Consider the following 21,664-nt stretch of genomic DNA (forward strand, 5'->3'; position numbering starts at 1 on the left):
TTATTTTTGACCTAGCTGCAAAGATTTTTGCAAGAGAATTGTCTGTAATGAAGTGTATATTTTTTATTCAGATTTAAATGACTCGTTAGCTAACCATGACTGGAGCTAATATGAACATAATTAGCTCACATCAGTAGTTACTGAAATTTAATCAGGTAGAGGACTGCGTTTCGTTGGTTGCCTGGTTGCAGTCGTAAAGAGCTATTCAGACAGCCTTAAAACAGACACACAACAGTTATTCTAGTCCCAGAACCACAGGTGTGAGGCTGTTTTCTTCCTCAAAGGGGTAAAGGCAACCAGTTTATGATGCACACACTTTTCACACAACATCGCCTAAAGATTAGAAGTGCATACTCATTTTCCTTCCTCTTTTGACATCCTTAATGCATGAAATACTTGGTCAGATAACTAGTAATGTTGTGCATCAGTGTTTACGGCCACGTTCTGGTCGTCCCTTCAGGCTGTGCACTAAAGAGCCAGGCTGCCAATTTGATCAATATTGCACCCTCTAAACTAGCTTTGGCTGATGGGCACTGCCACCAAGATCTCCCTTTTTGGCAACTATATATTAAGTCATTCAAAATAACAATCTGTTGTCATCCGTGGTTATATTATCCAATTCAATACCCTATTATGCTTTATTTATCTATGTAGTTGCAAATGTGTATTGTGTTGTGAAATTCATTTTAGTTTCTCAGTGATTCTTGCATGAGATTGTTGCATAAGATTAAAGTTGTTTTGTTTTCTTCTCTTTCCTTTATGGAGCACAGCTGTGAAAGTGCCACTTCATTTGTAAAGCCACCAATAGCATGCTAGCATATTGATCCATTTGTAAAGCCACCAATAGCATGCTAGCATATTGATCCTTTTTTCTCACAGAGATCAATGGCATCTGGGATGAGAGAGAGAGGCAGGGTGAGGCGGGGGTGCTATTTATGGTTTCATGTATGTGGTACTAACACACACACACACACACACACACACACACACACTGCCCTCATTTCCGGACAAACAGGACAGCATCAGAGCACCAGAGTCCACCCCACCTCAGGCAGCCTGTCGCCTCACAGCAGCACGGGCAAGGGCAGCAATGTGCTAGGCAACGTGCTAGTCAGTTTGTGTGGGTGTGAGCTGAGCATGTATGAGCATGTATGTTTATGTATGTATGTTTCAGTGTTTCTGCATGTAAACATTAGTTTGCTATCTTGGAACGTCACGAGGAAACTAAAAGCTAGTTAGTTGAATGTTGGAGATGGTGAAGAGAAAGGCAGTTCCTTTCTTCTTGCAACATAACAGTGTCCACTCCATTTTCTATGAGACTTTGAAAACCTTATCAGCCTGCAGTTTAATCTGGTATGAGTCAAGAGCTTCCTATGCAGCACAATAGGTACATTCTGGCTTGTAGGCTTCATGCTTCAGGCTTGTAGTGGTTGGTAAATGTCTGTATGGTTGGGGGTAATTGTTTGGTATATCCCCTCAAAACACCTATTCCCCCCCATCCTTCATTTAATTTCATCATGTTGGGGTGGCTTTTGCCTCAGATGGTCGTTGTTCTGACTCCCACACTGCAAATATGGCTCTCTCCGAGAAGAAGCTGCTTATGCTGCTAGCTGTGAGGAATGTATGGGAAGGCTTTACAGTGTGTGTCAGTCTCATGTAAATAGTGGTTGATAAATGCACAACACAGGGTAATAGAGAGACTTATCAGAAGTGTGAGTTTGTTTGGTTAGGTTGCTGTGAGCCTTTCACAAGATTATTGTGGAGCTCTTGCCTCACTTGAGCACATGACCGACCATGAAGTGCAAGCTTTGTAAGAGCTGACCTTTTGCTGTGCACACTTGACCTTTGCCTTCCTCATGCTGGTTTGCATGGAAGTGACCCTGTGTGAGTTGTGTGCTGACCTCAGGGCTGCAACCCCCTTGTGACTGACTAAGTCGCCAGTATTCCTTCCCCTTTTCACCTGGTCTGACCAGTCAGAATAGCAGTGCTAAGCCGAACAAGAATAGAGAAGTTCTGCAGCCCTGCTTGGTCCACGCTCCACTGTCTCAGCAGCACTTCTTGTGGCCCAAGTGGCCTTAGAAAACGGTGTGAGCTTTTTGAAGGTCGTCGTGGGCTTTGTGTAGGTTGCATTAGAGACAGGAAGAGTAACCAAAGATCAGTGACCTTTGATAACACCGACCACTTTGGCTAACAACTTTTCCCCCACGTGTGCAGAACAGTATGTTGCATCTCATGCTTTGCCTAGACATTCTTATCTACAAGCCTTTTGGGGCATGAGTGTAGATCGGGGCAAATCACCTAACCTCATCATTATGTGCTTGAAAAGGTTTTACAAAGTGTGCTGGGGGATGCATGTTGAAAATGTCCATTCAAATATAGCCTATGGCTAGTGCTGTGCCGGCTGTGCCCTCTCACAGTTTATAAATTGGAACTATTGGGAACTACTGTTGCCTTCATGATTTCCTTTTAAAAGTTTCTTACAGTATATTAAAAAGGAGATATCAATTATCAACAAGCCAGCTGAAACCTGCCGCTCTCTCTCTCCCTCTTGTGCGCGCTCAGACGCGTTCCCAATTAAATTAGCATAATGTTCAAGTTAGATCTGCTGCAATGGAGATAGAGAAAGGACACAAAAAGTATCATCCTTAACATGCTGTTTTGACGTTGACATTGTAAATGTTCTAAGAGTGAAAAGCAGTTTGCAGTAAAGCTAACCACAAAGACATTTTCGCAGGAAAAAAATAGCGAGCAGCCTATGATAACCTAATTGAATGCTCGGCGGGCCGGATCAAAGTGTGTGGCGGGCCGGATCCAGCCCGCGGGCCGTAGTTTGCCCACCTCTACAGGATCCATGGAATCCTACCTGTGGAACAGTAAGCTGATTTACTAGAGGAGTGGATAAACAGAGAGCCCAACCACACACAGATGCTAAGCAGCCTGGGAATTTACATAAGTTATATGCCTGTTGGGCTAAATGCTTGGGAATAAAATTCAGTTTTTATACCTGAGGACAAACCTCTGTAGTGAGATTAACTCTCATTCTCAGTCTTCAAAGCTTTCACCCACTCTGTGTTTTCTCTGACTGAGCACTTTATTGCCCTCTTCCTCTTGAACCTTGTTTACGAGGCTCATAGTCGTGAACATTTCCAGATATTAGAGCGTGCTTGTCAGTGTCACAGGTGAGGGCTCAAAACCAGCGTCTCTGGGAAAGCCTTGCATTCTCCCAGACTTCTATATGCATGCTTAGATTCCAGAACAAACATGTTTTAATTCTTTGCAAATCCTTCTTAGCTTAACGACTTTGTTCCCTCTCGAACGGTGTTTTCAGTGTACTTGTGATATTGCTCATGAAAAGTGTGACTGTGACTAAGTGATTGTGTTTATTTCATGAATGCTTTGCTGGTGTATTTGCCCCCCCCCCCCACCCCCCTCCTTCTTGCCAACAAACTCACATCTTGTTTCTGTATTGGATTCATTTTTCATGTTGTAATCAACCAGTCGTTTGGTAAAAAGAAGGCCAGAAGACATTCCATAAGCTGACTTGGCTTGTCTTGTAGAACCTCCACAGGAATGTGCTGTGGGAAAATGTGTCTGCGTTTTGATTTTGGCATTGAAATGTGAACAGAGTAGCAGTTTTAATTTCTGACCTCTGACACTTCCCTCCCCTCAGAACAGTGAGATCCAAAAGAACTTTGATGCTTCACTGCGGCACTGAAATCTCAGAAGAAATGTTGCAATGCAGGCGCAATGGTACTTAATGTCCTGAAAACATGAAGAGACTGAACGCTTAGCATTTGTGTTCCACCGTAGTTCAGGACTGAGCAGCTTGCACTATAATCTCAGAGATAAGTTTGTTTACCACAAAGACTATGTTGGTGACTGTAGTGTTCAGTGGTGTTGTTCAGTACGTTCTCATAGAACATTTAATACCTAGAAGTGCCACTGAATTTGCATATTGTGTGGATTTGTGTGTTGCATCTGCTGTTTTTAAAACCACCTCTGTGAAAGTCTCACAGCTTCACTGCTTGGCTTGCTGCTTGTTTGGTCCTTGAGACAGTCACATCTCGGTCATGTTCTCTTATCTTTTGTTCAAATTTAGATTAAATGTGTTGATGAATTCCAACTGAAGTAGTTTTCTTTTGCTGAACTTTATCATTTCATCGCCAGCCCAAATCTCTCCTCAATCCTTGAGATGTTATTCGGTATTTGCTCTGGAAATGTCACCGAGGCTTCTGTGGTTTGATTGCTTGTCGGAAATTAGAGTTATGAGAGCGGGGTGTCGAGCGTTGTTAGTGTGGTGAGTGTGCTTGAGCTGTGAACCCTTGTGAGGAAGCGTTTTATCAGCGCAAAGCAGACGGCCTTCTCTCGCTGCCCCCTCTCTGGAGCACACCTGAGGGAGGGAGAGGCGCGCCAGCTCCAATTGTGTGCCACCAGGATACTGCTGTCCAAAGGCTTTTGTGCTGAAGTCTTTAGCGTACGGCAGGAGTCTCTCGTGTCCTGCTTACCCGTTTCCCCTAGCGGCTCATTGTGAAGTTCTCCTCCAAGATTCCCCTGGACTTTTGTGGCCCAACAGCCTGTGGTGAGATCACCAAAGGCCTTATTGAACTGAAACACTTGTGTTGTGTTCTGAGAGTCCCATATGTATTCTCAAACTCCCATTTGTATTAATATTCTATCCAATCTGTGTGTGTGTGTGTGTGTGTATTATTGTGCAACAGATGCTCAGAGACACTGCCATTTATTATCAAACTCCCACTCACACTGTGAAGAACATTTATAATGTTTTTACACAGTCCCCTCCAGAATGTGTGTCAGATTGTGAACATAATCTACAGGCTGTTTTAATGGGAATCAAGGGAACCACATTAACTTCCAAAAATGCTCAAGGACACAGAACTCTGAGCTGAATTGAGAATGCAGATATGTATCTGTTTCCTCCCTGAATAGGTTTATCAGTGCGTGCATTTGATGAATATATGTGTGTGTGTGCTGCTTGTGTGTACTGAATATCAAGTGACCATGTACTGTAGTATTGTTAATAAAGATAGCAGGTTTGGATCAGTGCAGTGACCTTGCCTCTTTCTCCCCCTGTCTCTTGCAGGAGAAACCTCACTAAACTGTCTCTGATCTTCAGCCACATGTTGGCTGAGATCAAGGCCATCTTTCCCGGTGGCCAGTTCCAGGGTGACACCTTCCGCATCACCAAGGCAGATGCTGCAGAATTCTGGAAGAGGTTTTTTGGAGAAAAGTAAGTGAAATCTCCATTCATATATCTTTCTGATTAATATTTCTACTACTATCTCCTTCGACTACACTTTGACTGGTACGTACATTTTGGCACTGTCATCCTCTGGTGGTCTCGTGTAACACAGTATCTGTTGTTACCTAGGGTCTCCTATGCAATAAAGCTTGAATGTGACCTTGGATAAAAGCATCTACTAAATGAGTAAATGTAAATGTTGTGATATAAATGTATAATTCTTAAACAAACCAATCAAACAAACCTGTTTAATAATCTGAGTATGTTTGTTGACTAATCGAGGTTATGGAATATGCAACCGAGCAGTTAGTTCTTGGAGCTCTTTGAGACGTTTCACTGAATCGCTTGTTCCATTTATGCGTTCTGTTAATATACTGTACCTTCTTTTAGTCAGCAGCAGTTGGCCTCTTTTAGCCACAGCTGAGTCAGTCATGCATGGCTGCAGAGTTGTGTTTGTAAAGAGTAAAGGTTATCTGGCTGCTTTGCATACAGCTGTCCAGTTAGTTTGCTGTGAGGAACTCCTGCTAAGCGAGCGTGTTGTTTGCGATGCGTGTGAGGCGTGGATAAGGTAAGCCAAGGCCCTGACTGCTGCAGGCTGGCTGATAAGTGTTATGCTGAAGGCCTGCATCAGGCTGCTAACCCTCTCCCCCTCCCTCCTTAGCTTGCAGACTGGTCTCAACATGTATGCTGCTCTCTCTCTCTCTCTCTCTCTCTCTCTCTCTCTCTCTCTCTGTTCAGCTGCCCTTAGGGCCCATAGTTTGCCTCCCCACAGTCTCCCTCCCTCACACCTACAGCCAACCACATAACAAAGAATGCATGAGACACATTCTGGTCCATGGATGTGATTGGATGATGATGAAGGCTTACCTCTGTGTGCCCTGGAGGGAAATTTACTTGAGGGCTCTGACTTAACCAAAAGCAGTCACTTTACATGATGTTCACATTCACTTTAAACACAATGCGAACATGGCCCTTCTCCGGGGTCTGAGCGTGGATCAATCGTAATCGTAATCGTAATCTGATTAACAGTACCATTGACTGCTGTGTGTTCGGCTGTGCCGCTCACCCATTACCAGACCTTTCAAGTGGGCTCTGTCGAGGCTGGAAACGGGACAGCCCCCAATAGACTGGCTTTCTGAGGGGAAGAGAGCACAAAGAGCAGAGCGCCAGTCTCCTGCATATATCCGGTTACTGCAGTGATATATTATAGATTATTATGAAGCCCAGCTTCCCGCTCTGCAGAGAGGAAGTGTCTGCCACTGATACCCTGGATGGAGAGCAGCTTTTTCCTTTTGACATCAGAAAGCTCAAACGCCGGCCCCGGGGTTGTCCTCTAGACACAGACATGGCAAGGAAGATGATGTGCTGCTCAGCACATGCAGTGCCACTGTGAGACATGACCTCTTGGGCTGATGCGCTGTCAGCAGGGAAGACTGACTCCCACGTTTAAAGAAGACTATGAGAAGTGAGAGGCGGCACCTAATTGAATTGGCTTTGATATAGACTTGAGTTTTACTCAGTGTCACTGTTGCTGCACTAACATTGACATTAGTGTCTGGAAGGGATGATGCAATTTGAGCAATAACAACCTAATATGGTATGATTCTCATGGAGAAAAGGAACAATATCACAATTTAGCATTAATTTAGCATTCACAAAAATCACAAAATCTCACAAAAATCTCCTAGTTCACAAAAATTTCACAATTTTTCACAAAAATCTCCTAGTTCAACTGGCTGTTCCACCATGACTCTTGTGTTGGTGCATTGGAGTGCAGGTACAGTACTAGAGCAGCGGTGCTTTGTCCTCCTCTCTCATCACAGCCAGCCACACTCCCTGCTGGGCTGCAGCCCACGGCCATGGGTGTGGCCTCATCCACTTCACATCCATCGGCTGCAACATGGGAGGATGGCTGTTTGTGTGTGTGTGTGTGTGTGTGTGTGTCTGTGTATGTGAGCACGTGTCTGTGTGTGTTTGTGTGTGTGGTTTGATGTTGTAGTTGTTGTCATTGTGCCTCACAAGCAGCATTGCTGACCTTTTAGACCTCAAACGTAGTGCTGTTTTTCATTGCCATATGGTTTATCAGTCAGGCCTAACAAGCCGTGAAACCCAAAGGAAGAAATAAAATAAATGGTCGGCTCTCTAACTGGAGGAGGGGGACTTGTTAAATGAAAGATGGAGATGTTCTTTCTTCTCACATTATTACAGAGCATTCAGTGGAGTCGCAATTTTATAAAGTGGTGTTTTAAAAAAAGCCGCTCGCTCAGAACAGAATTTTCTTAGTTAAATAGCTCTGCACACACACAGTTCTGTTTAAAAAAAAATGCTCATTGAAATGCTGCTCATGATCATCAGCCAATGTAAGTGCAGTTTCCAACGGCAACACCGAAGGCTACTAGCTTGAGCTGTCAGATTTGTTCTTCTTCCTTAAAGAGAGGAGTGTTATTCCAGGGCAGAGTGCTCTAGTCAGACTCATATGTCCAGTGGTGAGCTGTGTCTTATCACAGCGAGAGCAAGGGGTTGATAAAGCCGTCTAAAAAGGCTATTTTAAGCATTTACTTGCTATCTACAATGCTCCCCTTGTATCTACTCTTCTCTGCAGCTTATGTAGTACATTATGTAGTACATTACTCTCTCTCTCTCTCTCTCTCTCTCTCTCTCTCTCTCTCTCTCTCTCTCTCTCTCTCTCTCTCTCTCTCTCTCTTTCTCTTTCTCGCTCTCTCTCTGTGTTTGTGTGTGTGTGTGTATGTGTGGCTGGAACCTTTCTCATTTGCCGGGGGATGACAGAAACATGGTTAGAATGCTTTGTACCATGAATTGCAATAAGCAACATTTGGAGGGTAAGTGGAAAGAACAGTAGTGTTTGTGTGTGTGTGTCTGTGTGTGTGTGTGTGTGTGTGTGTGTGTGTGTGGGGGGGGGGCTCCTGTTGTCTGCTCAGTCCTGGCTCTAAACCCCAGCTCATTTAGACACGCTTTCTCTCTCTCTCTCTCTCTCTCTCTCTCCCTCCCTCTATCTCAACCAGTCGCACACTGCTGACTGTGGCTCTGAGTGCCGCCTCCTAAGGCCGTGGGGAGCTCCTGGTATGTTGTAATTGGCTGTGACAGGAGGCCCTGTAGGCTGTCTGTTTGTGTATGTGGTGAGAGACACTGTCTGCCCATTAAGCAGTCCTCCACTCATTAAGGCCTTCAATATTTTAATCGGCCTAATTAAATCTCATCTCCTCTTCCCCTGCCTATCCCCTCCATACCTCATCAGAGACCCACACCCACCAGGGTGAAGCTATTCTTCATCAGCAGTCTGCGTTGGACACCCTTAGGAATGACACGATCAGAGTTGACTTTTCAGGAAATGTCCATAACGTATGTCTTCTGTCTATGCTGTTGTAGTTGAGCTCTCAATCACACTTTAATCCAGTAGTATTAGCATCATACACTTACATATACATTATACATTATACAAAAGTCGTTTTTTCAACAGGAACATTGTACAAGAAACAGGAAACTGTCCGTTCACTCTAACTCAACTCACAACATTGGAACACAAAATGCTAGATTGCTACTAATGTCATAAATATTAGCATATGGCTCTTGCATGCACCAGGGTTGTCGGGGTGTATGACTTTTTCGAATGGCCTCAGAGAAGAGTGGCTACAGGACCGGTGCTTTAGTAAATGGATGTGAAGGAACGTAGATTCAGAACGGAGAGGGTCACTGTGCTAATGAATGTGGCCGTCCCTCTCAGGCGCCGCACTGTGCCATTTGCCACCCTTAATGAAATGCATGTGTTGATAAGGCACCTACGGCAGATGATGGCTGCAGCTTTCAGGCCCGTGCTTAAACATTTAATGGGTGTTAATCATACAGTAAATCCTGATATTTGAGTGTTAATGGAATGGAGGCTTGATTTCACACAAGAGTAGTATTAACAAGAATTATTATTTATTTATTTACTTTTTTAAATAGCATAACATTTCATTTATTTTCTAAAGAAGTTTTTGGCAGTGCTACTTGATAGTTTGAAACTTCTCAGTACTACTTTTTCTCCATTACATTTTCTCCCAAACATCTACATTATTTTCCTCTTTACATCTGTTATACACCAGAAGTCTTAGTACAACAGAGGAAATTAAAACAGGGATGCCAGTTTGTTGACTATCAATCACTACTACTGCCATACCACTACTACTTCTTCTATGCCAGCTGCCCGCTAGGTGCTACCAGGTGCTAGATGGTGTCTTTCCTGTGAAAGGGAGATAATCTGTGATCATACAGTGATATTAAAACAGAATGTTTTGTGCTGTTGGCCATGATGTCAGTGCACACAGCAGTCTGACCTGATTCTGCTGGGTTGTTCTGCTCAGCTGAGCAGGACTGGATCATTTAGGGCCAAACATCAGATTGTCTTGCAATCCTCCTAAAATGCTTTAAATAGTCAATATTGTTTGAAACACCTCCACACTTTCCTTCTCACTCAGAAGCCAGGATTTTGCTCATTTCTGTCAAGGTTTCACACCACCCTCCAGACGTTCTCTCTTTTTCACAGTTTTGATTAGTCTGTTTTTGCTGGCAGATTTTTGAAGGTCAGTGTTGGTGTCGTTTTTCCATCTGCTGAGGCATGTGGTTATATGAAGAGACACTCATAGTTCACCATGAGGGTGGAACCTTCTTCGAGTCTTGTTTTTTCAGGAAGATGTCATATCTTCCATTTTGTGATGCCTCGATTCATCAGACAGTCAAGTGTTTCCTGTAAATGTAACAGACATATATCAGTGTATGTCCTGAAGCTTTTCTTTGAGTTGTGTCTTTACAATGCTCTTTTACTGAATTCCATTTATGTTTCACTAATCACAGTATGCAGGCAAACTATACTCTTCCCAGAAGTTACATCTCTTAAACATTTTTGCAGTGGTATTAACAATTAGAAGTGAAATATGGACTCGCACAATGTACATGATGTACATCACATCAATGTACATCACATCAATGTATGTATTCTTACAACATGTACAAATGTATATTATTTACCTTTTCCACCAACAATGTCCTGTACGTTTCCCGTCCATTCTTACATGGCACTTGTGGCAAAACAGACTACAATTGTTCTGATATGATATGTCATGTGCCTCCTGGAGGACATATGATTCATTTCACTTTGTAATCTCATATTGTCTGATACATATGATAGCACCTATAAAAGGAACTTCTTCAACATAGTATGACTGAAATAATCTAATCTAAACCAATGGTTAGAAGGAATCTTATTTCCAGCTTTGTGTCTGAATGTAACGCTTTGTGTCTGAGATCACTTCCTAACAAACACTTGTGGTAGTTGTCTTATTCAATAATTTCCTCTGTCTTTTTCAGGACAATTGTGCCATGGAAAGTGTTTCGACAGTGCCTTCATGAAGTACATCCAATCAGCTCGGGACTAGAAGCCATGGCCCTGAAATCCACCATCGACTTGACCTGCAATGACTATATCTCTGTCTTTGAGTTTGACATCTTCACCAGGCTGTTTCAGGTAGAGTAACAGCTCACAGCTCAACCAATGAGCTTCGGCATATTTTCTCTTTGTGTGGTTTCCGTGAGTCTATCCACGCACACAGCTAGAGAGACAGCAGGGCTGTTTCTAAAATGTCAAGAGACAAATCAACAGTCATTTAGTGGCATGAAAAGTGAAACTGGGGAAACTGGGGATTACCTTTTTTCCCTTCCAGTGTGGGTGGCTGTTGTCACTCACAGAGGTCCCCCACTCAGTGAACAACAACTTCTAGTGGCTTCTAGTGAACACAGTCTGTATGTGTCACGCACGCTGCAAAGCCCTGCCACCACGCAGCTTCAAAGGCCCTGTTAGTAATGTCATAACTCCAGTGTGACGTGTGTGGCGGGCCACCATGCTCTGGATGAGTGTGGTTAATTCACCATGCATGCACCAGCACGGATCCTCTGCTCTGCAGCCCACAGTCCATCGTCGTTGCTGTGGAATTAGTGAGGGAGTGGGGCTGGTGGGGGGGGTGGTGGTTGTGGCTTCAGGCAGGGAATCTCTCTCACTGGCTCCCACACAACGGTGCTCATGAACTAATCCAGCTCCTGCTCCTTAAACGGACAAGCCCCTCTCCAGTCAGCACCTCACCCTCACCCTCGTCACCGCTCACTCATTTGGTATGGGTGGTAAGCCGTGCTTAATCCCAGCGGACCCCAGATGAGTCACATGCTGTGGGCATTCCCTACGGAAGCTGCTGCTGCCTCATCACCATTCCACATAAGTCTAACAGGATCATAAGCAGACATGCCTCAGTACCCTTCACTGTAGTGGAGGACGTCCACGGTAAAGCAGTTGCCTCTGTAGTAGTGCCACTGGTGCAGCCCTTTGGCCTTGGCAGACTCATGGAGAGTATCAAAATACCTGCAGCATCCCATCTGGTGGACGAGAATAGAAAGTGAAACTCAACCTCTTTGTCTGCAACATTCTCACTATTGTTCTGCCATGTTCAGAGAGAGCGTTTGCGTTTTGTTTGCTTTAGTGGAGTTAAAAGTGCTTTGCTTTAGCACAGTAAGTCAGACATTCACTCGTTTTTACAAATCATCCTTTTGTCTTGCAGCCGTGGGGCTCTATCTTGAGGAACTGGAACTTCCTGGCTGTGACGCACCCGGGCTACATGGCCTTCCTGACCTACGACGAGGTGAAGGCCCGTCTGCAGAAGTACATCAACAAGCCTGGCAGGTATGTCGTCTTGCCACCTTAGGGGCGGCGTCGTGTTGGCGCGTGCACGGCCTGGTGCGTTTAATAAGGCCGAGGTAAGAGACGTGCCATCTGCCATCTCCGCGTGGCAGCTGGGTTCCTCGGGCTGCTGTTGCCACGCGTGGGTGGAGCCGCCCGGCCAGCTAATTAGAGGGAGGTCAGAGGTGTGCAGACATCCTGGTGGGGTGAAACCGAGGCTCTTCCTGAGACAGTGTTGCCTTTTTTCCAGAGGAGCCAACGGCAACGCAGGCACTATGGGGAAATAAATTCAGCATCTCAAGATAAGTTGGTTACACTCACAAGAGGACTGCTGGACACAGTCACTGTTCAGCCCCAGAGATAGAGCTGCTTTCACAGTCGGATGCAATTTAGTGTTGTGTAATAGTGCTGGGAAATTGGAGGGCAATGAGAGAGTCAGCTGGAATTGAAAAATGTTCTCCTTGTCTGATTGTAGCAGGAGCTGGTATTTCTCCAAAGGATGTGTCTCCAGGCGATTTGCTTTTTTTTTTTTTTTTTTTTCTTGAAGCAGTGATTAGCTTTGCTCAGCGTCAGAAGGCGATGTGACTAAAACAAACAAGAGGAAACAGAAGGACAGTGGGTGGTCGGCCCAGTTCCTCCTCTGAATCATTGCATGCAAATACCAATCTCCTGAACAGGGGAGAAGGCAGCTGTGGAGCACTCGGGGGGTGAGGTGAAGCACAGCATGTCTGTCTGCCTGTCTCTGCTCCGCCTGCATCTGCGGGGCTGTCTGCTGTCTCCCCGTCTGTCCAGGTCTCTGTCTCGTACCATCACTTTCTCTTTCACTCCTGTCTCTCACTCCCTATTTCCACACACACACACACACACACACACACACACACACACACGCACACACACACACTTTCACTCACACACACTCACTCACACACACACACACACACAGACACACGGACAACCGTCAGAAGGCGTTGTCAGGAGAGCTCTGTGCGCAGGCTAGCTGCTGCTGTCCCAGTCATTATGGGCTCGTCACATGTGCATGTGGTTTTAGTGTCAGCGCTCGCTAAAGTGGAGAGAGGCTCCCCGGGAGGCAGCAGCGCCCCGTGGCTACCATGTGCTCTGCTTATTAGCGCTCGCCATCACACGCACATCCTCTGCGGAGGGGGAAGCATGCCGCCTTCTTCTCAGCCCAAGCTGCGCCATGGAGTGGAAATATAATGAGCTGTGGCGATTTTAATTACGCTGAGACGGTATTAGCAGCGCGACTGACAGCCAGCTTCCCTTTTCAAATCAGTCTCTCTCTCTCGAGAGACCGTTGTTTGCTTCGCTAACGACCAAATGAATAGCAGAGCCCAAAATAAATACATTATAGATTAAGATGAAAGGCCTTTGTTAAAGCTGTGCTGGGATCAGGACATGGGCGACTTAGCATATATGAACAGCTTCATGATATCATGTTTGTGAGGTTGTGTTTCCCTTTCAAGTCCCAGTGACTGAATTGCTCTTTCTCTGATGACACTGGAATAGACCGTGAAAGTGTAATAAAGTGCATTTTGTTTCTCATTACACATTATAGATTTATGACTCCGATACTGAAATCAGTGATTCATTTAGATGAAGTTTAGAATCAGTATTTTTTTGACCATACTAATGACTGTAGAATTGACTTGACAGGAAATGTAGATACAGAAATCAAGATGATTTGAGATGTCACTCCTCCCATAGAGAAACCACAGCTGCATTCAGAGAGGAGGAAAAACAATATGCAAATAAATACTGAGTGCAGTGTTTGTGCCTGTGTGTGTGTGATCGTTAAGACCATGACAGGAAGTGTGCTTTTTTTTTCTGATGTGCGGTGCTGGTTCGTCACCAGCTAAACAACAACAGTAGGCGCAGTGCGAAGAGGTGCTGCTGGAAACCAGCGAGGCAGAGAGGTTATTCAAAGCAGAGCTGATGCAGATTTGGCAAGAATCACATACAAACGTTCAGCTTAGAGAAGCTATACCCTACGAGAGGCAAAGCACAGTTGGCGTCTTGTGCATTTAATCACATTTAACACAGGCGCCCATTCACTGACGGCAGTAAAAATAGCACTAATATAATAAAGTAATCCCAGTGACAATCCCTGACTGGCAGGCCACAGGGTCTCGTTTGGTGGCAACAGAAGTGTAGTGTTTCCTGCCCAACCCTGATTCCTAATGGCAAACAGTAGCACACAGCTATTTTTACTTACTATGGGATAATAACCATGTTAGGCTTGCTGGGTCTTTCTTTTCCTTGTTTTTTTTTGTCAGCTTTAATCAGACTCTGATTTTTTCTGTTGTATTTAGGCACACTGAGGACTGAGCTTGATCCAACATGCTTGATTTCTTTTCAATCCTCTCTGTAGATTTTGGGGCCCTAGCAAATCATGTTTTCTTTCTCTTGGTGAATTGGTTGTGACATGCTGTGCGATGTATTAAAGCAGCTTGACCTGTTGCAGCCATGCCTCTCTGTTCCCTTATCCAGGCCGCCCCGTGGTGCCACCTGCTGTTTCATTCAGGCTAGCGGCCCACGCACAGGGCTGAGTCTCTTCTGTCCAACCTGGTGGCGTTTCTTAAGAGGCCGACGCAGGGCTGGAGCGAGGCCTTTAAATAGCATCCTCCTACAGAGCTCTGAGCTCTGAGTGCTGAGTGTCTGTACTGTAGAGAAGATGGATATGTGCACACAGAATGACATGAACAAGCCTCTGGTCTACATGTTGCTGAGCTGTATCCCGTTGGCAAGGGTGTCTGAAGGTGCTCTGAAGAGCCCTGTGCTTTCTTTGGTCTAGGTGGGATGGTGTTCAATAAAAAAAGGAAGATAGAATGCAGCTTACTTTAGCGAAGGACCATGTCAGGAATGCTGATGATTATTATTTTTAAATGTTTTTCACAGTGAGAAGAGTTCACTGATGCAGCCTCAACCCCTGGTATTGCGATCGTATCATGTCTCACTCCCCTCCTCTCTCTCCTCCTCTTGCCTGTCCCCACAGCTACATCTTTAGGCTGAGCTGCACCCGGCTGGGCCAGTGGGCCATCGGCTACGTCACCAGCGATGGGAACATCCTGCAGACCATCCCCCACAACAAGCCGCTGTTCCAGGCCCTCATCGACGGCTGCAGGGAGGGCTTGTAAGTGTCGCCTCTCACAGGCCCCATTCTTCAGCAGTGACCTCAGAGAGCAGGAATTGATTGTCTCTGTGGGGAGGAGGTGTGGGCCCCTCTCAGGAACTCTGGCCGCTTTCGCATCCCCCTCCCTGCTCGTTACAAAAGGACACTGACCACTTATTACATGACTGCCATTTTAATGTGTTCAGCTGGATAGGGAAGTACAGTTAAGCATCCATCACTCGTATGTGTTTGGGGATTATTAGTGTGCCTAAACTGAAGTTGCTTCATAGACAACTGTCAGTAATTTGATGCTGATGAAGTCTCAAAATTGGTTAGAGACTTTGCTAGGTATGTTTCCATTTTGAGTCTCATTATAAACAATAATTTGGTTGAACTTTTGCCTCTGTTCTAATAATATCACCTCACCTTTTGATGCAGTAGAACATTGTCTAGGATTGTAAGGCATTCATACATCTATTACACTTGCCCTCGTTTTTTTTTTTTTTTTTTTTTCCAAAAAGAGTTCTCTGGATAATGCATTTTCACTAACTGAATCTGATTTGAGGTTTTTTTTTTGCAAGTCTCAACTGAGGACATTCTTTGATATTGTGATCAAATGGTTTTTTATTGTCCAATTACCTTGCTTGCTCAGGCAGTGTGGGTAGATGATCGCTGTAAATGCAGTTTGACTTCCCTCCTCACACTTGACTGGTTTCGGTTTGGGTCTGTGTGGAGAGGCAGCCAAAGGTGGCCCACTTTCCTGTAGTCTCTAATGGAAATGCCAGGAATGCAATTATGCATGAAAGCACATTAGCCCGACTGCCTGTCTGAGTGCTTGGAGGAGAGTGTCAGTTCACGGGGACATGACATGGGTGTGTAGCACTGGCTGCCGTCTCCTCTCTTACTCCCCATCCTCCTGCTGGTACTTGCCCTGTATGCCACCTTATAGGACACTCACCCCTCTTGACATTTGTGCCCCCTCTCTCCCTCAGTTACCTGTTCCCAGATGGACGCAGCTACAACCCTGACCTGACGGGCTTGTGCGAACCAACCCACCATGACCACATCAAAGTGACACAGGTTCGTGGGGCGCGCGCGTGCACTCCACTGCAGGCAGCTGCGGTGTTGTTGCTTTGGTGGCGTAGGCCGGGGGTGCCCTCAGCTGACCTGTGTGCTGACTTGGCCTGCGGTCTGGGCTTTTTGTCTTTGTGTGAAATTAGGAGCAATATGAGCTGTATTGCGAGATGGGCTCCACCTTCCAGCTGTGCAAGATCTGCGCAGAGAACGACAAAGACGTGAAGATCGAGCCCTGCGGACACCTGATGTGCACTTCCTGTCTGTCGGCCTGGCAGGTGGGTACTTCCTCCGCAACTTCATTCGTAGGCCTCTTAGAGACTGCAGTGCAGTACCGTGATGGATTCACTCCAGAAGGATAAGATGAGGCAGTAATTTAGAGATTAACTCTTAAACTGTCATGTTTCCAACTCAAGTAAATATGTGGTTTCATTCATCATATTAAGGTGTGGCATCATTCGTCATTCATCATATTGTTTCTTGAATGGCATCCTCAGCATAGGCAGACTAATGACATAAAGACCGTGAGGTGCTCCACCTATTCCATTCTGTTTCTCCTCCTCGTGTTGTGAGCAAACATGTGAGCACTATAGCTATTCAGTGATAGCGACACAGTGAGAGAGAGAGAGTGGAGAGAGAGGGTAAAGTGTATGTACAAACTGTGTGTGTGTGTGTGTGTGTGTGTGTGTGTGTGTGTGTGTGTCTGCCTACTAATGACTCATTAGCCCCATGGCCAGAGATTCTCATAACCCTTGTCATGTTGCGGGGCATCTTGCCGCTTTCTGGAGTAAACAGACAGATCAGTGGCCTCTGAGGTAATCAGCAGAGCGAGTGACACTGCTTGTCAGAGTGCTGTGGTTGGACCAGAGTGTCACTGTTTCCTCTCACACACACACACGCACACACACACACACACACACACACACACACACACGTACACAGACAGGCACACTTTTTTCTGCTTATTGCGCACATGGGTGTTGTATGTGGATGTGCAGGAGATTCCAGTGTACCCAGTGCTGGGCCCCTCTGTGCCTTGCCTCGCCTTGCCGTCTGTTTGCTGAGAACAATGTTCTCCATGTGACTCACAGGGGTGACTCAGAGGTCACGGTGTTGTCATCGCTAGGTTCACTCTCCTGGTGTCACGATTGGCTGAGGTGGTACAATGTAACTTACTGGTCCTCAAGACAGACATGCTTGCACAACTTTGTCTCTGTTTAGGGTGAACGTGAGGAGTTCACTAAAGCAGCTTGTGAATTATCCTTTGTGCATAGATCATTTTGTAGAAAGACAATCTGTTACGTAAGAATATTACATTTATTCGAATTAATTATTCTACTCTCTGTACTGAGCCATCAAATAATATTCTGTGGTGATGCATCTACCACATCATAAACCCTCGTTGCCCTGGAGTGCCTGACAGGATCTCTTGTGAACGAGAAAAGTTTCAGTTATGAATGTTTATTTTTAGCGCATGAATGTTGATTTCAGGACGAACCGCTTTCTGTGCCTCATGACAGCCAAGCATTGCATTTGCATTGTTTATGAAGTCTCAGTGCAGCACAACAAACTCTGTCTGGTGGAGCAACCCATGTGGATTAAGTTTCAAACAGTTTTTTGATGTCTATCATGAATCCCCAACCAGATGGTGGCCATGATCATCTTTTGTTCTTGTAAATACTTACACACTTTGTTTCGGAGGGCTGAAGCAGAGGAAATGAGAGTTGAACTACACCCCCCACCCACACCCAATCCCACTGTAATATGACTAATATGCCATGTGTAATCTGTTTGCTGATACTGCAGCTTATTAGAGAGAGGAATGGCTTCCCTCTTAATGTCTGGGTGTGTGTGTGTGTGTGTGTGTGTGTGTGTGTGCAGGTGTGTGCAGGTGTGTGTGTGCTTGTGTGCGTGCACTTGTGTCTATGCATGTGTAAGTGTGCATGCATATATCTGTGTGTGTACTGTGTGTGTGTGTGTGTGTGTGTGTGTGTGTGTGTGTGTGTGTGTATGTTTATATTGCCTGTGTCCAATTTTGTCTCCAAATTTTGGTACTAAAATAGAAGTAGGATGGATGTTGTAGGCAGAGCCTGAAGGGTCCAGTGAGTGGAAGCATGTGTCTTACAGCTGTTTGTAATCTCCGAGATCTTGCTTTAGATCCCCTACAAAAACGTTTCCGTATGCTCCCCAAAAGCTCACAGCACCCCCATGTTTACTCAATCATGCAAATAACCAAGCAGGAGTTATTGGTATAACTGTGATGAACAGCTGTTGGATTCTTTCTTGTGTATGTTTTACACTGCACTTACACAGAAAATGGGCATGCACGTGCCTTGTTTTATTTCATCGCAGGAATCTGATGGACAGGGATGTCCATTCTGTCGGTGTGAGATTAAGGGTACGGAACCTATCATAGTGGATCCATTTGACCCCCGCAATGATGGGAGCAAGTGCTTCTTCTTGGACAATTTCAGCTGTCCAATGCTAGACCTGGATGATGATGATGATCGTGAAGAGACACTGGTCATGAATGGACTGGCCTCCATTAGGAAGGTAAATGCATCTTGTCATACCACAGAAACTAAGGCGACAACTGCAGGACAACAGGCAACAACTGTACACACATTCTCACATGCAGGGGTTTTCAAGGATCTTGATGACTTCATATACTTTATTTTGTATCTAACAAACAGGACATCCGAACATATTTGAGTTTCTGCAGTCAACACGTATATGAGGAAGCCAGTTCCTCGGAGTCTTATTGGTAGCCCACCATCATCATCTCCTTTAAATGTTCCCAAACTTCATCCCCTATGATGATTATGTGAAGCATTATGAGCTACTAGAGTGATTTGATTTGAAAAAATTGCATTGCGTTGTATTGCATTGCGTAACAATCAAACTAGAACGGCAAAGGCTTTTTCCTAGACCAGGCTGAATGATAAACGATTAACAGAACTTGCAATCAACTTCAAAACTAAATGGAAGCCAGTGTAGGCATTTTAGAATAGGCGTATTGTGTTCAGTTTGCATGGTGGTCATAAGATTTCTGGTAACAGCATGCTGAAAGAGCCGCAGCTCTGTAGTTCTCTGTAGTCCTCTGTAGACTTGGTAGTCCAGCGTGCTGATGATGAAGCCATGAATGAGTTCCTCTGAGTTTTGGCTGTATGGCTGATGTAGTTGTTGTTTTGATATAGCAACAGACAGTAAAGTCGAAGTCAATCTAAACTCTGAGATTTATGACCAGTTGTTATGGTTCAAGACACTGACCTCCAGGTGGGCACTTAATGTAAATCTTTCTGCGTTGATGCCAAATACAACGATTTTCTAAATTTTACTTTACACAAAGGCTGTTTTGTTTTTGTCTGGCAGACATACTTAGGTGGGCCGTTTTAGGGTCTGAACCCTGACAGTATTGACCGCCTTATTTGTTTTCTTGTTGAAAACCTCTGGACACTTAAACCCCCAACTGCAGAATGCATGGGAAATGCTTAGCCATAGTATCTATGTCTTTACAATGTCTTAGTGCAGTGTTGCAATGACTGATGATGATCGTGTTAATCTGGTGGGACTTCGGTATGAGGACATGTCAGGAGTGTTGTAATGACGTTCTGCTCATTCTTTGCAGTGCACTGAGAGGCAGAATTCGCCCATCATGTCCCCCAACTCCTCCCCTGTTGCCCAGCGTAGGAAACCCCTGCCTGACCCCTCAGGGGGCATCCAGCACCTCAGCCTACCTCCAGTGCCACCCAGACTGGACCTCATCCAGAAGGGCATCATCCGCTCCCCCTCAGCCAGCCCCACTGGCTCTCCAAAGGTGTGTTTGTAATTGTTGTGTGTGTGTGTCTGTGTGTGTGTGTGTCTGTGTGTGTGTGTGTCTGTGTGTGTGTGTGTGTGTGTGTGTCTGTGTGTGTGTGTGTGTGTGTGTGTGTGTGTGTGTGTGTGTGTGTCTGTGTGTGTGTGTGTCTGTGTGTCTGTGTGTGTGTGTGTGTCTGTGTGTCTGTGTGTCTGTGTGTCTGTGTGTCTGTGTGTCTGTGTGTCTGTGTGTCTGTGTGTCTGTGTGTCTGTGTGTCTGTGTGTGTGTGTGTGTGTGTGTGTGTGTGTGTGTCTGTGTGTCTGTGTGTCTGTGTGTCTGTGTGTGTGTGTGTGTCTGTCTGTCTGTGTGTGTGTGTGTGTGTCTGTGTGTGTGTGTCTGTCTGCCTTTGTGCTTGTAGTTTACTGGAAAGGCTTGGGGCTTGGGGATGTCTAATGGGGGATATTGCAGTGAAATGAAATACCAGCAAAGATGACTTGTGTTCACACAGCATTGGTCAGTAAAGTGAATCGGTCTTGGTCAGTTTGCCAGTGTGTGCCAGTAGCTGCAGTCTGCTCAGAGTCCAGTCCTCCATGCTGACTGCCTTCTGTTCTCTCCTCCCCCAGTCCTCTCCAGGGATGCCCAGGAAGCAGGACAAGCCACTTCCTGCCCCGCCGCCCCCACAGAGGGACCCTCCCCCGCCGCCTCCCCCTGAGAGACCACCCCCTATCCCGCCGGATGGTCGTGCCGCCTGGCTCCCGTCCCCTTCGTCCGGCCTGCCCCGGGACCCACAGCTGCCACCCGAGGCCTGGTGCCCCAAAGACAGCCCTCTCATAGACGGTCGGCCAGGAGCCGACCGCTCCCCCAAACTGGGCCGTTCGGCGCCCTCGCACGTGAATGGCCGGCCACTGAGCTGTCCGCTGGTGGAGAGTGGGGCGGTGCGGCCACAGCACAGACTGGACGGCCTGGCAGATGGCCCTAAGGTGAGGAGCAGCAGGCAGCAGGCTTTTGGGATATCACACTGTCTTTGATGATGGCTGTTGACGCCAGTGTCAACTGATGCTGGGGATATTTAACATTTGTTTGTTTGAAAATATGTTTGCAGCACACACATCACTCCTTTCCAGTCTGTTGTTTGTACTGTCCTGTTTTCAATGCAAGTGCAACAATTTAGCCTTTTGCTCATCTGTTACTTAGCAACAGCCGTGGTTTGCTAGCTTAGTTGTGAATTTTGGCAAGGAACAGTATTTTCACCTTGTTTTCTTCTGTGTGTGTCTGTGCGCGTGTGTATATATGTGTGTGTGGAGAGGTGGGAGGTGTAATCTGCGTGTGTGTGTGGTCTAAGCTTTGTGTAGTAACTCTGTAACTAAATCAAATTAACAGCATTTACACATTTATGAAAACCAAAACTATGATCATACTGCTCACTTCATAGTTAATCTGTCAATGACCTCTCTCTACATGTCTCTGACCTCTCTGTCAATCCTTCCCTCCCTCCCTCTCTCTCTCTCTCTCTCTCTCTCTCTCACACACACACACACACACACACACACACACACACACACATAGTAGCTCAGTGGGATTTTGAATTATGCAACAGTGTTCACAGGGGACAAGAGAGTGTCTGAGGTATTTAAACTGTGTGTGTGTGTGTGCGTGTGCGTGTGCGTGTGCGTGTGCGTGTGTACA

General features: G+C 45.7%; 1 protein-coding gene across 3 annotated transcripts in view; it reads left to right on the forward strand.

Annotated features, from left to right (window-relative positions):
* The window catches only part of cblb (Cbl proto-oncogene B, E3 ubiquitin protein ligase), a 48,776-nt gene that overhangs the window by 18,081 nt on the left and 9,031 nt on the right, over positions 1-21,664 (forward strand). For all 3 annotated transcript variants that reach the window (XM_076274184.1, XM_076274185.1, XM_076274186.1), the window contains exons 4-12: positions 5,102-5,248; positions 10,625-10,781; positions 11,863-11,984; positions 14,992-15,129; positions 16,101-16,188; positions 16,329-16,460; positions 18,535-18,735; positions 19,811-19,999; positions 20,602-20,958. In XM_076274184.1, the coding sequence (XP_076130299.1) occupies positions 5,102-5,248; positions 10,625-10,781; positions 11,863-11,984; positions 14,992-15,129; positions 16,101-16,188; positions 16,329-16,460; positions 18,535-18,735; positions 19,811-19,999; positions 20,602-20,958 (1,531 nt within the window). The remainder of the gene's footprint in view (positions 1-5,101; positions 5,249-10,624; positions 10,782-11,862; positions 11,985-14,991; positions 15,130-16,100; positions 16,189-16,328; positions 16,461-18,534; positions 18,736-19,810; positions 20,000-20,601; positions 20,959-21,664) is intronic.

Source organism: Alosa pseudoharengus, unplaced genomic scaffold (assembly GCF_046254945.1).
Source record: "Alosa pseudoharengus isolate Yale_2024_CS ecotype anadromous, Long Island Sound unplaced genomic scaffold, YU_APseudo_1.1 YU_APseudo_1.1_scf_8, whole genome shotgun sequence".
Taxonomy (NCBI): Eukaryota; Metazoa; Chordata; class Actinopteri; order Clupeiformes; family Clupeidae; genus Alosa; species Alosa pseudoharengus.